The sequence below is a fragment of the Anarrhichthys ocellatus genome, unplaced genomic scaffold (genome assembly GCF_004355925.1).
Source record: "Anarrhichthys ocellatus isolate YVR2014 unplaced genomic scaffold, GSC_Weel_1.0 scaffold5, whole genome shotgun sequence".
NCBI lineage: Eukaryota > Metazoa > Chordata > Actinopteri > Perciformes > Anarhichadidae > Anarrhichthys > Anarrhichthys ocellatus.
The window spans coordinates 5,864,504-5,877,811 of record NW_022280035.1 but is presented as its reverse complement, the minus strand read 5'-3'; the positions used below and the strand labels follow the sequence as shown (position 1 = coordinate 5,877,811).

The following is a 13,308-nucleotide window of genomic DNA, read 5'->3' as shown; positions in this document are numbered from 1 at the left end:
TATAATGTAGAAACTAAGAATACAATTATGAATTCTGCTCAGCTAAGTCGTTCTGTGTAAAATGTGATGTTCTCTGGTGTTATCAGGTGGCCAACCACGTGGTCCAAGCTCTGCTGAATCAAAAGGTAAGGGAAAGCTGCATTGCTGCGTCTGTGTTTGGATTTTAAGCAACTGTAGCATCATCAGTTGTCTCACTGCTCCGTGTGTCTCTGAACAGGACCTGAGAGAGGAGTGCATCAAGCTGAAGATGTTGGTCTTTGACCTGGAGAGACAAAACCGAGCGCTTTGTGAGCTCTTTCAGCAGAAACTGCCCAACCACCCCACTGCTCACTACCAGGTAAATCAGCTGTAGTGATTCATAAGTGACTGTGTGTCACGTGCACTCTGAACTTCTTCCACTGAAGCCTTGCGGAGTAGTACTGCTTATGTGAATCAAGCCAAGAAGCCTTTTGGGTCTCCAGAAGGAGCTCTGTGAAGCTGCATAAATGTCCTTGAGTGATGTCACTTGAATCAGTGTCGTTTCAAACTGAAGACTACAAATTTGAAAGTGTTATAAATCTTTGGGCGTGGAATTAGAAGAAAGTAAGCTTACCGGACCTCTCGAGGCCACTGCTAATCTCCGCTTTAGGCTAGCAGCTTGAGGTTGCATTAGTCACTACTAGCACATCCAAATCTCCTGCTGAACTCTCGGTGGTCGAGTTGCATTGTGGGTAATGTAGGCGCCATGTCAAGGAAGGCGAATGTGTGAAATACATTTTAAAAATGTCTCTGGTTCTGCTGCATATATTTTTATCCTGATTTTTAACTGTCAATGACAATGTTGTTGAAGTGCATTGATAAATCGGTCTTTTAAGTAAAAGCACAGAAGTATTATCATCAAAATGTACTTTAAGTATCAAAAGTGCTCATAATACAGAATGTCCCTATAGATTGTAACAATATTATATATTTTTCTTTTATTTGCTTAATAGTATTAATGTTGTAGAAAAGTGGAGCTCATTTAAAGTAGTTAAACTACCAGTTTAATCTTTAAAAAAAAATAAAAAAATTCACTTAAACACAGTACTTACTAAATGTATACAATGCACAGCTCTGATTCTCAAAAACCAGAGGGAGCTGCTAATTTCTTTTTCACCTCAGCCTCATTCTTTCAGACGCTGCTGAGCCAGTAATGGATCTCAGGCTTTTGACGTCTGCTCTATATTGTTCCAACAGATGCCAGGACAATATAGCTACTAGTTGTCTGTGTATACAATAAGCTGTAGTGTATACAGTGTCATCATAATTGCCTAATGATTCTCCCATTACAGGTCCAGGCAGGACCCCTCCCAGACTACAATGCACAGCTGCACAATGACTCTGCCAAACAGGCGGAGCCTGCACAGACTGAAGCACAAGCCAAGGTGATTATTCCAAAGCCTTTTCCAAACATTAAGAATGAACCAACAGGATTATATCAAAGCCTCTTAGTGAGACCTGTGTGTGACGTTAAAACATGCTCTGACATTTGCTCTGTTTTCAACTATTGTGCTTTAAAAAGCTGATCTGCCCTGTACTCATTTCCTGTACGCAAACGCTCTAAAGGTCTTGATGAAATACATTGTTTGGCCCCGCATTGAATCGTATGCTGATGGAGATCTATTTTTGTCCAAAGGGAAATGGCTACCGCACACAGCATGCCTCCCCGGGCCCTCGTGGCCCTGCCGCCTCCATGGAGGCCCTGTCTCCCTTCTTCAAGAAGAAAGCACACATCCTGGAGGTACTTCGCAAGATGGAGGAGACGGACCCTCTGAAGTTCCACCCGTCCACCGCAAGCTTGTCTTTCTGCGACTACAGCCAGGTGCTTATGTCCACAGAGGCTGTTTTGGCCACTGCGGACCCCGTTCCACTACCCTGCAAATCCCACCACACACACTGCCACTACTCCTGCTCTGACACTGACTCACACCAGCGGGTCAACGGCGACGGGGCAGTGAAGTGTGAAATAGGGAACACCTGCTGTTTACACTGCAAGAAGAGCCCAGACAGTCCTCCAAAGCCATGCAACCACGTCTGTAGTCCTTCAAAAGCCAACTCAGCCACCCAGAGCCATGTAGTTCCTGCAGCTGCTACAAGCGAATGTCACAGTAAGAACCGAACGGCGGAGTCTGTTCCCCCGTCTAAACAATGCACCAAGAATGAAGCCCACCAGCAACCAGCAGGCGCTACCGCCCACTCCTCAGTCACGGAAACAGCCGATCAGAATCTGGAGGTGATGGATGTGGAGCAAGAGCAGGATAGCTCTGAGAGTTGTCTAAATGCTAGTGTCTCTGAAGAGCTCACAGGTTTCTGTCCCACCTCCCACCTGCCCAGTTCTGTGAAGGAGAGCGCACAGATCTCCCACTGTGACATGGAGACGCTTGATGGTGTTCACAACGGCGTCGAGCCTGCCATGTCGAATGACCCCTCAGCCGTCCCTGAGAAAGACTGCACAGATCAGGAGGCTTCTTCTGTGAGAGCCAGTGCCACCGTCAGCCCCAGCACGTCGTGCCTCACTGACGTCAAAACCGCCGCCATCAACTCGCCGTCCAAACTGCTCAAGTTCTTGAAGATTCCCACGATAGGGGAGAAGTCTCAACCTTCAACCTCTGCCGTCCGTCTGAGCCCCCAACTCACCCGCAGCTCCAGGATCCCTTGTCGCACAAACAACTACGAGGTGTACCACTCGCCTGTTCCCACACGCAGAGCCACCACCACAGAGAGGTGCAGGCAGCCCCCTCCACCACCCTCCAGGTCTGAGTCCTACCCCGCCACACACTCGGCGCCAACCTCACCTCCTCAGCCTGAAGAGGTCTCCGCCTCGCCCGCTCAGGATATAAGCTACAGCAGCTTCTCTGCACCTAAAGCCAGTGCTGCTTCAAAGATGGGAGCTCCTTCCTCCGCATCCTCATCCTCACCCAAAGTATCTCAGAGGGTCCCTCATTATGAAAATGTCTGCGTTATGTCTACCAACTCCAGAGAGGAGGAACCAACCCAGGGCCTTGAAAAGAGAACCACACTTCCATCCCAAACAAAGGTGAACGGGGGTGAGAGGAAGCTTGTTAAATCGCTACCCGAAAGTGTCCTCAACCCTCCTCAAAGAAAGCAGTCGTCCTCGTCCACGTCAGAATCCACATCAGATGAAGAAGAGGATTCAGACAGCCCAGTGTGGGTTAACCACCACAGCTTGCCCAACACATCCGCCATCAGCAAGGTCGCACAGGGCAGAGCCAACTTCTCACAAACCAGAGAGAATCCGGCGGCAGATATGAGGGAGATCACTGTGCAGAGCTCTGAGGTTGTTCAGCAGCGGCAGCCGCCACCGCCACCTCCAGTCAGGAGGAGCGACTCCTCTTCCATCCCCAAGAGGCCTGCGGCCGGGGCGCCGAGACCCCAGGCTGACTCCAGTCACCACGCTTTCAAAGACAGGCTGGCTGCGCTTGGAAAGCTGAGGAGCTCTGAGGATTTACAAGTCAATCTCAGGCCGGTCGACACAGTGAATGAGGGCACTTATGAAGAAGAAAGGAGCAAGGAGCCCATGGAGCTCCAGAAAGAGGAGCAGAGACATTCAAAATACACAGACTCTATGGACAGTAAACCTAGAGTTATTAGTGGTGGTTTGAAGTACCCGGGTTCATCTCAGCTGTATGAACAGGCTGTAAAATATTCTGGTTCAGCGGTGGTTAAACAAGAACTGTGCGTGACCAAGACAGAAGTCTCAAAGAGTAAAATTGGTCTGCCGTCCCCCAACACAGATGCTCCACAGGTACTACGCAACAACATTAAGTGTCCTGGCTCCCTGAATCTGGCCTATAACCTTAAACCAGGTGTTGGTCCTCACAATAGCAACAGCCCCAACAAAATTCCCCCAAAGTCGCCGTCCAAACCTTGCCAGGGCACGTCCGTCCACAGAGGGGGGAAGCCCTCAGAGGCCCCACGTTACTCGTCCAAATCAGAAGAGAGGACCAAGATCAGCAGCAAAGGGAAAAAGAATCCCATGTTTGGCGACAGCCTGCCGCCTCCTCCCCCGAGACCTCCAATGTCAGAGGGGGAGAAGCCGTTGCCGCCAGTTCCCAGCCCACAATCTGCCATCGAGCAGAAGGTTATGAAGGGTATCGAGGAGAACATGCTGAAGCTCCAGGTGCAAGACAGAGGAGGGCAGGGCATCGAGGTCAAGCAGAAAGCCTCCAACGGCATCGCTAGCTGGTTCGGCCTGAAGAAGAGCAAGCTGCCAGCGCTGAGCCGCAAGACGGACGTGACCAAAGCAAAGGACGAGAAGAAGGAGTGGAAGATCAACATGCCCTCAGTGGGCAGGGACTCTGTGAAAATGGCCACCAGGTGTAAAGAAGGAGTGGAAGGACTGAACATCTCGTCTCTGATGGAGAAGGCAGAGGGGCTGAGGAGGGCGCTGGAGGAGGAGAGGGCGTATGTGGAGCGGTCGGGGAGGGGTCACTCCTGTGAGGTGGTGATGGACCCAGCTCAGGGACAGCTGGCTGTCATGTACAGGGGAGCACGCTCTGACAACTTCATGCAACAGCTGTTGAACAGGTGAGGACCCAACAAGGTCAAGTGGATTGTAAGGCTGCTTAATAACAAATGGTAGTTTAACTAAAGGAATAGTTTGACATTTTGGGGAAAAGTCTCATTTGGCATATCTTACCTTTTAAGGAATAAGTAATTGGTTTCAGCACCTCTGAATCAAATACACGAGACTTTTTTGCTCTTCTCATCTTACTCTCAGCTTTAAAGTGAATAAGTATATTTCCGAAAACACTTTTTTTTTTAATATTCTTTGTGAAATCATATGATTAGTTTTGCATAATGACACAACAGGAATAAGTAAAACATAAATAGATAATGCATACAATTTTAAAGTAACAAAAAAACAGACCACAAAGATACTAATTGGAGTCATAGCAAATAAAATAAGTATAGATTAACATATCTATCTTCTCGGGGCTAGAGTTGAGTTGCGGTTGTCACTACAACAATGATCCTGTTTGAATAGTCTGTATTGCAAACTATCCTTTTCGATGGGAGACTGCTAACACTTCATTTTTTGTGGTAAAGCTTGGACAACTTAACTCAACTTATCTTGTGTTTGATAAATATAGAGTGGACGGGAAAGACGTGATCAGCGTGCCCCAGCGGCGGCTCTCGTTCGATTGTAAGAGCTCCAAGCCGGTGTTTTGTCAGCAGGGCGACATCATCAGTCACACCACCAGTCGTGACGATATGGAGAAGGTACTTTGTTAGTTGCACTTTAATTTATTTCTCTTTAGTCGGACACAAACTGACACCATGTTTACATTTATAATAGTGATAAAACAAACTGACTAGGAGGAAGACACAACTCACTTTCATTTAATGCATCAAGCTCTCAGGTTTCAGCCGTGCATCACTGAAGTTCAGTACAGTACATTTACTCAAGTACTGTAATTAAGTACAAGGTACTTCTACGTTATTTGAATATTGCCATTTTATTCAACTATATACTTCTCCTCCACTACATATCACACAAATGTAGTGGAGAAAATAGTACAATATGTGTCTCTGACAGCTAAAGCATCTTTCAGGTTGCAATTTTTTTTATTCCCTTCCTGTCCAGTGAAAACCACACCATGTCTCTCCAGATGTGTTGATTTTTAATGTTTCTGATAAACTGTAGGATGAAGTGTTCCCTTGAGGTTGAGAAAATCCTCCTTCTATCTAGGCTAAAAAAAACCTAATAAAAACCCTCTCGCTGTAAAATCCTTCATCACAAAGCTGAAAACGGGGTTATTTTTCTGAGCTCATGAAAAGTTGACTTTTTAGAGATACATGGTTCTTACAGGACAGCGATTTGGTATTTTTACTTTTACTTAGTTACAACAAGGAACTTTATTTTGTGTTTGATTTTGGCGGTCCCTGTGGAAGAGAGTGGTGGTTTTTCCGAGCACCAGAGACCCTTTAGAAGACCTCATTTTACTGCAGAAGGGTCTGACATTCTGCTACGAGCAGTCCTTGTTCTGGTTCTCTCGTGGCTTCCGTCCCTACAGCGGGCCCAACCATACAGCCTGGGTCTCCAGCAGCGGGGTGTCTGTGTTGGCTTCCTGCGGGGACCGGCAGAGCAGCAGGGCAAAGCTCAGCTCCTGGTTGGAGGATGAGCGGCGGCTGCCCGCGCTGAGCTCTCTACCTCCCGCCAGAGCTTCGGAAGCAAAGCCGGATCTGGGTCGGTCTGCGGTGGGCTGGGTCCCTGCCAGAAACCCCTCTGGAGTCTGCGCTGACGGAGTATCTGGTGAAACGGCATGATTTCATCTAATTTCACGAGGAATGGCACCAATGACAAGTAATAAGATAACTATGTAGGAAGAGCCAATCTCCCGCTGATGGTCTCTTTATGTAGGTCATTTAGAGACGTCAGTATTAAATTGAGATTGTATCATAATCAGTTCAAAGTTCCTTGCAGTAACTTTAAGAAAAATAATCTGAATACCTCTTCTAGCCCTGGTGAAAGTTGTTCAACATCGTATCATTTTTCACGGCTGAACTTGGGTTCTACTACTGTTCCACTAGTTTCCTGCATATTGGTGTGAAGAGCCGACTTTTGGTACATTCTCTCCATCTGCTGCTTTGTTTTTTCATGCAGGGATCAGACAGAATCGGCAAGATCACATCGGATGAAAATCTTGCAGACTCGGTTCACTCTCAACACTTTGCAGGTAAGACTGTCTGTCAGGAATTTACCAGAGCAAAGAAAAATCACATTTTTGAAGGTTTATGAGCTTTAATTTAAAAAAAGATCAGAGTGTTTCTGCCTATACTACAATCCAGACGGTTTTCAATCAAACCTAATTTGCACAGTGAGGGAAAATAAATTGGCTCATACCTTAATTAGCATATCAAGGGGAAATAAAGGAGGTCACGCCCCAGAGGAATATCGATTCACAACTTCAGTAAAAGATCATATAAATGTGATATTCATTAATTTACTCATTTATCTCTTCATTCCTTTGTGTATTTTTATTTATTAATTTGTTTATGTGAGCGTGCTGTTTATTCATTTATGCTGTTCACATCAGTCAGTCTCTGAATTTCTCCTTTCTCTGCAGGTTCTGGTGCTTCCACGTACACCCTGGACAGCGGCATCGGTACGTTCCCCCTGCCCGACTGCAGCAGCGGTGCGGCAGGACGGAGCCTGTCCAAGACGAGGGCGGGGGCCGAGCGCCACTCTTCTGGCTCCCCGGGGAGGGCCGGCCGACGGGCCCGCACCCTAGACAGAGAGCCGACGTCCCAGGATGAGTGCTACGTGCCTCACAAACAGCTGATTCCTAGCATTCATTACGGCGCCGTGCTGGAGGGAAGAAGCTCCGTCGGCGTCATACGTGAAGGTGCATAATAGCATTCAGGGCATTGTTAGACGTCACTTAGTTGTATTATGTACCCTCCATACATTATGCTTTTGTACACTTGTTACATGATGTAGTCTGCAACCTTGTATTGCACTCAAATAAACATAAAAGCAGTGATTCTATAACAGGAAGTGTTCATCTAATAGGAAAATATTCTGATATCTTTGTCATCAATTCACAAGGTTGAGGTACTTCCCATACTGTAGTTTAGACTGACAAGGTACTGAAAATGAAACAATACTAAAGAGTCTACAGTTGTGCTGTGAGGTTGTGAAGAACAGAGACATTGCACAAAAAACTACAAACCAAAGTCAGTACAGATGCATCCTCTGGGGAACATGAACGTATGTACAAAATACCAGATATGAGATATTTCACTTTTTAAAAGCGTTTGTGCTCCTGATGGATCATATTTAGTAATGACGTGTGGAAACGAGATGAAACGAGTCTTCAAATTCTCCATCTACAGACAACGAGGTCTGTGGAGCGAACATGTTTTCCCCTCGCTCCAAGACTTGGACCTTCCCCAACCTGAAGACACCAGCAGGACCTGCAGAGGTTTACCTGGCAGTGGAGGAGGAGGAAGAAGAGGAGGCCGTGTCCTTTGGATCTCCATTCAGAGGGGTAGGGATGCTGTATTATTACGACAATGACATTATTTAAAATATTTTACTACGACTTTTTGGGTTATAGTATGACTTTCGTGAAAAAAATCAAAGACAAACTATCACTTTTTCAACATACTATACTATGTCTTGTTTCCTCAAACTATCCTGACTTTTTAGGATTTTTTGGGAAATACTATAAAATTACTTTTTTTGACTGACGTTTCCCGAAAAACTAATGACATTCTATGCCATCTCGTTTTTCGACATGCTGTATTATGACTATTCTAGATACTTAACTATGATATTTTTATGATGTTTTTATCAAGATATGTGACTTGAATTCCTTTTTTTGACTTATAATACTATGACGTTTATAGACATACTATACTATACATTTTTTTGACATTCTATAATATACATTTTTAGATTTACTTTACTATGAGTTTTTTCCACATACTATATTATGTATTTTTTATGATTTGTGCTATATAGTATGAATTCTGTATGACTTTTTTCGACATACTATACGATTACTTTTTCATGACATGGTATAACCTTCGATTAGGAGAAACTCCCCAAATAAAATGCTTTAACAGGGGAAAATATGGAAGGAACCTCATGAAGCACAACAGTGGAGGGATCCCTCTTCCAGGATGGACATGCATGCAGTAGATGTCGTGAATACCTAGTAAACCCAAAAAGCAAAATTATGGTAAATCAGGAGACAATGTAACAGTCATTTTTGTAAGTTATTATTCTTGTTCTCCCCAAATGAATGTGTTTTATTTGATCTCTTCTTATTGAAAAACTGCTGTTCAGGAGCATGCTTAAAGGAATTATCTGGGTCACTAACAGACTGAAAGTACTTTGCAGGTTGAGATACATTTTTAAATCTGCACTCACATCTTACATAATGTAAAAACACAGAACCACATTCTCCCTTTAGAAATTATTAATCAGCTGAGTATTCATTAAAGATTCACAGTTGTATGCTTTATGTAACCCACTTTTGTTTTTTTGCACCTAAAGGCGTTACATAAGACGAAAGACATGACCTAAAATGTTTCTCACCCCATTGTGCGTCCCTTTCAGAGCATGAAGGCCGGCGGTCCCTCCTCCAGCCGGGTCATCGACCCAGGCAGCTTGCCCGTCCCGGCCCAGTCGGGGATGATCCGCAGGGGGAAGACTCTGACTCCCAGCGTCCCTGAGATGAGCAGGGAGGCCGGGCTGGAGCTGCTCCGGGAGCGGCCGGAGGAAGCTCTCTCCCCAAGCCGCCCTCAGGTCCTGGAGACCCCCGAGTCCCTCAGCGATTCTCTGTACGACAGTCTGTCATCCTGCGGAAGCCAAGGATGATCCGGCCGAGGATTGGGGAGGACGGAGAGGAGCTCATCTTTACCATAGACAATAAGACACAGCCCCGGTCTGAACATGTCTCCTGGTTGCTGGCTGTGCTGTGATGCTGCTGACCCACCGCCATCTTTAAAGAAGAGAAACTGTGCTCTGTAGATGTTCGCAAGCATATTGTGGTGATGCTTTCTCATCAGCTATTTCTCTGTTGCAACTGGAAAGAGATCAATAGACTTCTCCTCAGGATTTCCTATTAACGTGAAGCCAAAAGTCCCCCACCCCCCCAAAGTCATATAGGTTGTTCACCTTTTTCACAATCGGACTCTTCAGTGGACACTCTTTAATTCATGTATAGAGGACTACAAAACGCATGGCTATGCTAATGGTTAGCACAAAAGTTGTCACTCTTGGTAGTTGTTCAGCAACTTCGTCTTTTGTTTTGAATTATCTTGGTAGACAGATCGTCGTGTGCATCAAGGAAGAGCTGATCAGTTCAATAGCCGACGATCTGCATCAATACATCCATTCTGTTCTGGACATTTCATCACATAATATATTGGAAAAAAAAAAAACATCGAGCTCCTTCAAAAAATGAATGTTAATGTCTGTGGTTCTTAATTGCTTAACTCATGCATCACGATTTTAAATGTACAAACGATTTTATTGAACATGTTGATATCGTTTTGCGACCGATTGAAGGTTGTCAGAAAATGTCTGTTTTAAATCATAATACATTTAAAGGTAATATATACCAGCAATAATAACATAGATAAGAGAAATGGCTACACTATTCAATGAATATGTATTTCTATTTATTTATTTTAAATGTACATCATTTGCAGTCATCTTATTATCTCTTTGTAATCTTTCTGTGAAATTGCAGTCTCTTCGCTTAGTAGATTATGTTCATATCTTGTACTTCAACATCTCCGTTGCTGTTCGTTCCCTAGCCAATAGAGGTCCTATGTACCTACTGCCATTTTTCAACTTTCTAATTAAAATGTTTTGATTTACTTCTTCGTGTGAAGCAGTTATTTTGGCCGGTCGAATCAATAGGTGGAAAGTGCATTTACTTAAGCGCTTTCTTACAATACACATTGAGAAATTGTGCTCAGAGTACACCACCAATTTAGCAGAAACTGATATTGTATCTATTCAACGCATTCCTTATGTCAGAAACCTACATTACCCATAATGCAACTCTCACACAGAACATTTTGTTGGATTGTTACACTAGTAGCAGCTAATGCAGCAGTGAGCGGCACAGCGTTGTGGGAAGTTCACTTCTTTCAAACTCCATATTGATTTATCTATATTTAACAATCTAGTAGTTTTGTGAGTTGCTTTGTTAATCTTAAACTAAAGACGTCTCATGTAGTGCAGTAAAACAATATTTTCCTCTGAATTGTGGAGTAGAAACTACCGTATAAAATGGGAATACCGTTTACGCATTATAATTTTACTAACAAAATATACTTCTGATCATTGTGGTAAATTAAACATGTAGATTGAACTGTGTAAAAAAACTAGATTCCTGTACACAATGCATCAGTAATAACCTCATAACAGCATTTTCAGCAGTATAAGTGTGTACTACGCCATGTACATTTTGATGATACACTAAAAGTACTTTTAAAGGTATGTAGAATGTTCCTTTTAGCAGCATTTTTGGGACTGCAACTTGTTTTTTCATCATTGATTGATCTTCTGATAACATTGATTAATCATGTAATCTATCAATAAATGGCCAAGTTGATGTCTTCAAATGATTTTTTTGACCAAACAAAAGTCCAAAATATTTTAAATGCAGAACTGTTACTTATAATTAGTAGTTTTGACAGGTATCACTATATTTAATCACTATCTGAATATTCCTTCCATCAGTTATAATTGGTCGACAGAATGAAAAAAAAATCACTTCATTCAAATACGTTCAACACATTTATTTGAGCAAATGTATCAAATTATTAGTTTAAATTTTACATCCATAAAATAAATTCTTCACAGTATACACTTTCAAAAAATCGTAAAGGTTAAAATCACATCATTTGGCAAACTACTTTCTAGACAACAGATGTTTAGAGAAACTTACACTGGGAGAGGCCTGAACAACTCGCCTGCTATCCAAGATGAAGACCGATGGCACAGACTGTTCCTCCTCCTCCAGCCTACGACACCCGAAACCCCAAACGTCTGTCGGAATGAGCTGGTGTAGACCACCATGACTCCGACAGGCTTTTAGGGTTTGTGTCAGTGTTACCAGGTTTCAACATTCTTACTCAAAATGTTGGTCTGAAAACAAAAATTTGTCGGGACAAAAACAATGACGGGGAAATTTCTCAAACGGGGTAATCTATCAAAATCATGGGACACCATATCTTATGACACTCCACTAAAGAGAATGGAGGAAAACTAAAAAAAGCAAATCAACGACTGAAATGAAATAACTTCAAATAAAACAAGGATTAGCCTCAGAAGCTGACATGACCCACTAGAAAAGAGCCCGTCATGTCATTTATGGCACTAAATAATGAGTATGTTCATTAAGTGCTGCTCAGCTTCCGGGAGTCTTCATAGGGCAACACTGCCCTCTACAGGCCAAGCATGTTCACTGCAGCATTAGTCTAATTCTCCATTCACAGCCATGACAGGGACTAGCATTAGTTTACCATAAACTTGCATTCAACCGTTGTTGAAAGTTTGAAAAATAAATCAAAAGAATTTCAATAATATAAGACCACATAGGAGTTAATTCAATAAATGAAGACAGAAAGTGAAAAGCACCACGTGCGTTGCACATTGTGCCTCTTCAGACTTTAATTATCCAAACGTTCTTTACTTCTTTTCCTTCTTCTTTTCCTGAAACAGACAAATAATCAGAGTTGTAAGAAACACATTCATTAGAAATCAAATGTTATGAAAACCAAACGACATTTTCCACTTTACTCCAGTGGTGTGTGTAGTATATACACTGCTCAAAAAAATAAAGGGAACACTTAAGCAACACATCCTAGATCTGAATGAATGAAATAGTCTTATTAAATACTTTGTTCTTTACATAGTTGAATGTGCTGACAACAAAATCACACAAAAATTATCAATGAAAATGAAATTTATTAACCCATGGAAGTCTGGATTTGGAGTCACACTCAAAATTGAAGTGGAAAAACACACTACAGGCTGATCCAACTTTGATGTAATGTCCTTAAAACAAGTCCAAATGAGGCTCAGTAGTGCGTGTGGCCTCCACGTGCCTGTATGACCTCCCTACAACGCCATGTGCTCAGTGGAACCTGCTTTCATCTGTGAAGAGCACAGGGCGCCAGTGGCGAAGTTGCCAATCTTGGTGTTCTCTGGCAAATGCCAAAACGTCCTGCCCGGTGTTGGGCTGTAAGCACAACCCCCACCTGTGGACGTCGGGCCCTCATACCACCCTCATGGAGTCTGTTTCTGACTGTTTGAGCAGACACATGCACATTTGTGGCCTGCTGGAGGTCATTTTGCAGGCCTCTAGCAGTGCTCCTGCTGTTCCTCCTTGCACAAAGGTGGAGGTAGCGGCCCTGCTGCTGGGTTGTTGCCCTCCTACGGCCTCCTCCACGTCTCCTGATGTACTGGCCTGTCTGCTGGTAGCGCCTCCATGCTCTGGACACTACGCTGACAGACACCGCAAACCTTCTTGCCACAGCTCGCATTGATGTGCCATCCTGGATGAGCTGCACTACCTGAGCCACTTGTGTGGGTTGTAGACTCCGTCTCATGCTACCACTAGAGTGAAAGCACCGCCAGCATTCAAAAGTGACCAAAACTTCAGCCAGAAAGCATAGGAACTGAGAAGTGGTCTGTGGTCACCACCTGCAGAACCACTCCTTTATTGGGGGTGTCTGTCTTGCTAATTGCCTATAATTTCCACCTGTTGTCTATTCCATTTGCACAACAGCATGTGA

At 43.8% G+C, this 13,308-nt stretch overlaps 2 protein-coding genes across 5 annotated transcripts in view; one reads left to right on the top strand and one right to left on the bottom strand.

Annotated features, from left to right (window-relative positions):
* nckap5l (NCK-associated protein 5-like) overlaps positions 1 to 11,120 on the top strand; it is a 37,340-nt gene extending 26,220 nt beyond the window's left edge. For 2 of the 4 annotated variants that reach the window (XM_031844691.1, XM_031844692.1), the window contains exons 5-13: positions 87 to 125; positions 218 to 337; positions 1,311 to 1,403; positions 1,655 to 4,566; positions 5,133 to 5,262; positions 6,647 to 6,719; positions 7,110 to 7,388; positions 7,879 to 8,033; positions 9,110 to 11,120. In XM_031844691.1, coding sequence (XP_031700551.1) covers positions 87 to 125; positions 218 to 337; positions 1,311 to 1,403; positions 1,655 to 4,566; positions 5,133 to 5,262; positions 6,647 to 6,719; positions 7,110 to 7,388; positions 7,879 to 8,033; positions 9,110 to 9,370 — 4,062 coding nt within the window. In that variant the 3' untranslated portion in view covers positions 9,371 to 11,120. Of the gene's footprint in view, positions 1 to 86; positions 126 to 217; positions 338 to 1,310; positions 1,404 to 1,654; positions 4,567 to 5,132; positions 6,347 to 6,646; positions 6,720 to 7,109; positions 7,389 to 7,878; positions 8,034 to 8,613; positions 8,730 to 9,109 lie in introns of those variants that run through there. The other 2 variants (XM_031844693.1, XR_004212706.1) reach the window with 2 other exon arrangements.
* Positions 11,121 to 11,292: 172 nt separating this feature from the next.
* tmbim6 (transmembrane BAX inhibitor motif containing 6) overlaps positions 11,293 to 13,308 on the bottom strand; it is a 16,652-nt gene continuing 14,636 nt past the window's right edge. Inside the window, exon 10 of the mRNA XM_031844733.1 lies at positions 11,293 to 12,223. Coding sequence (XP_031700593.1) covers positions 12,200 to 12,223 — 24 coding nt within the window. The 3' untranslated portion in view covers positions 11,293 to 12,199. The remainder of the gene's footprint in view (positions 12,224 to 13,308) is intronic.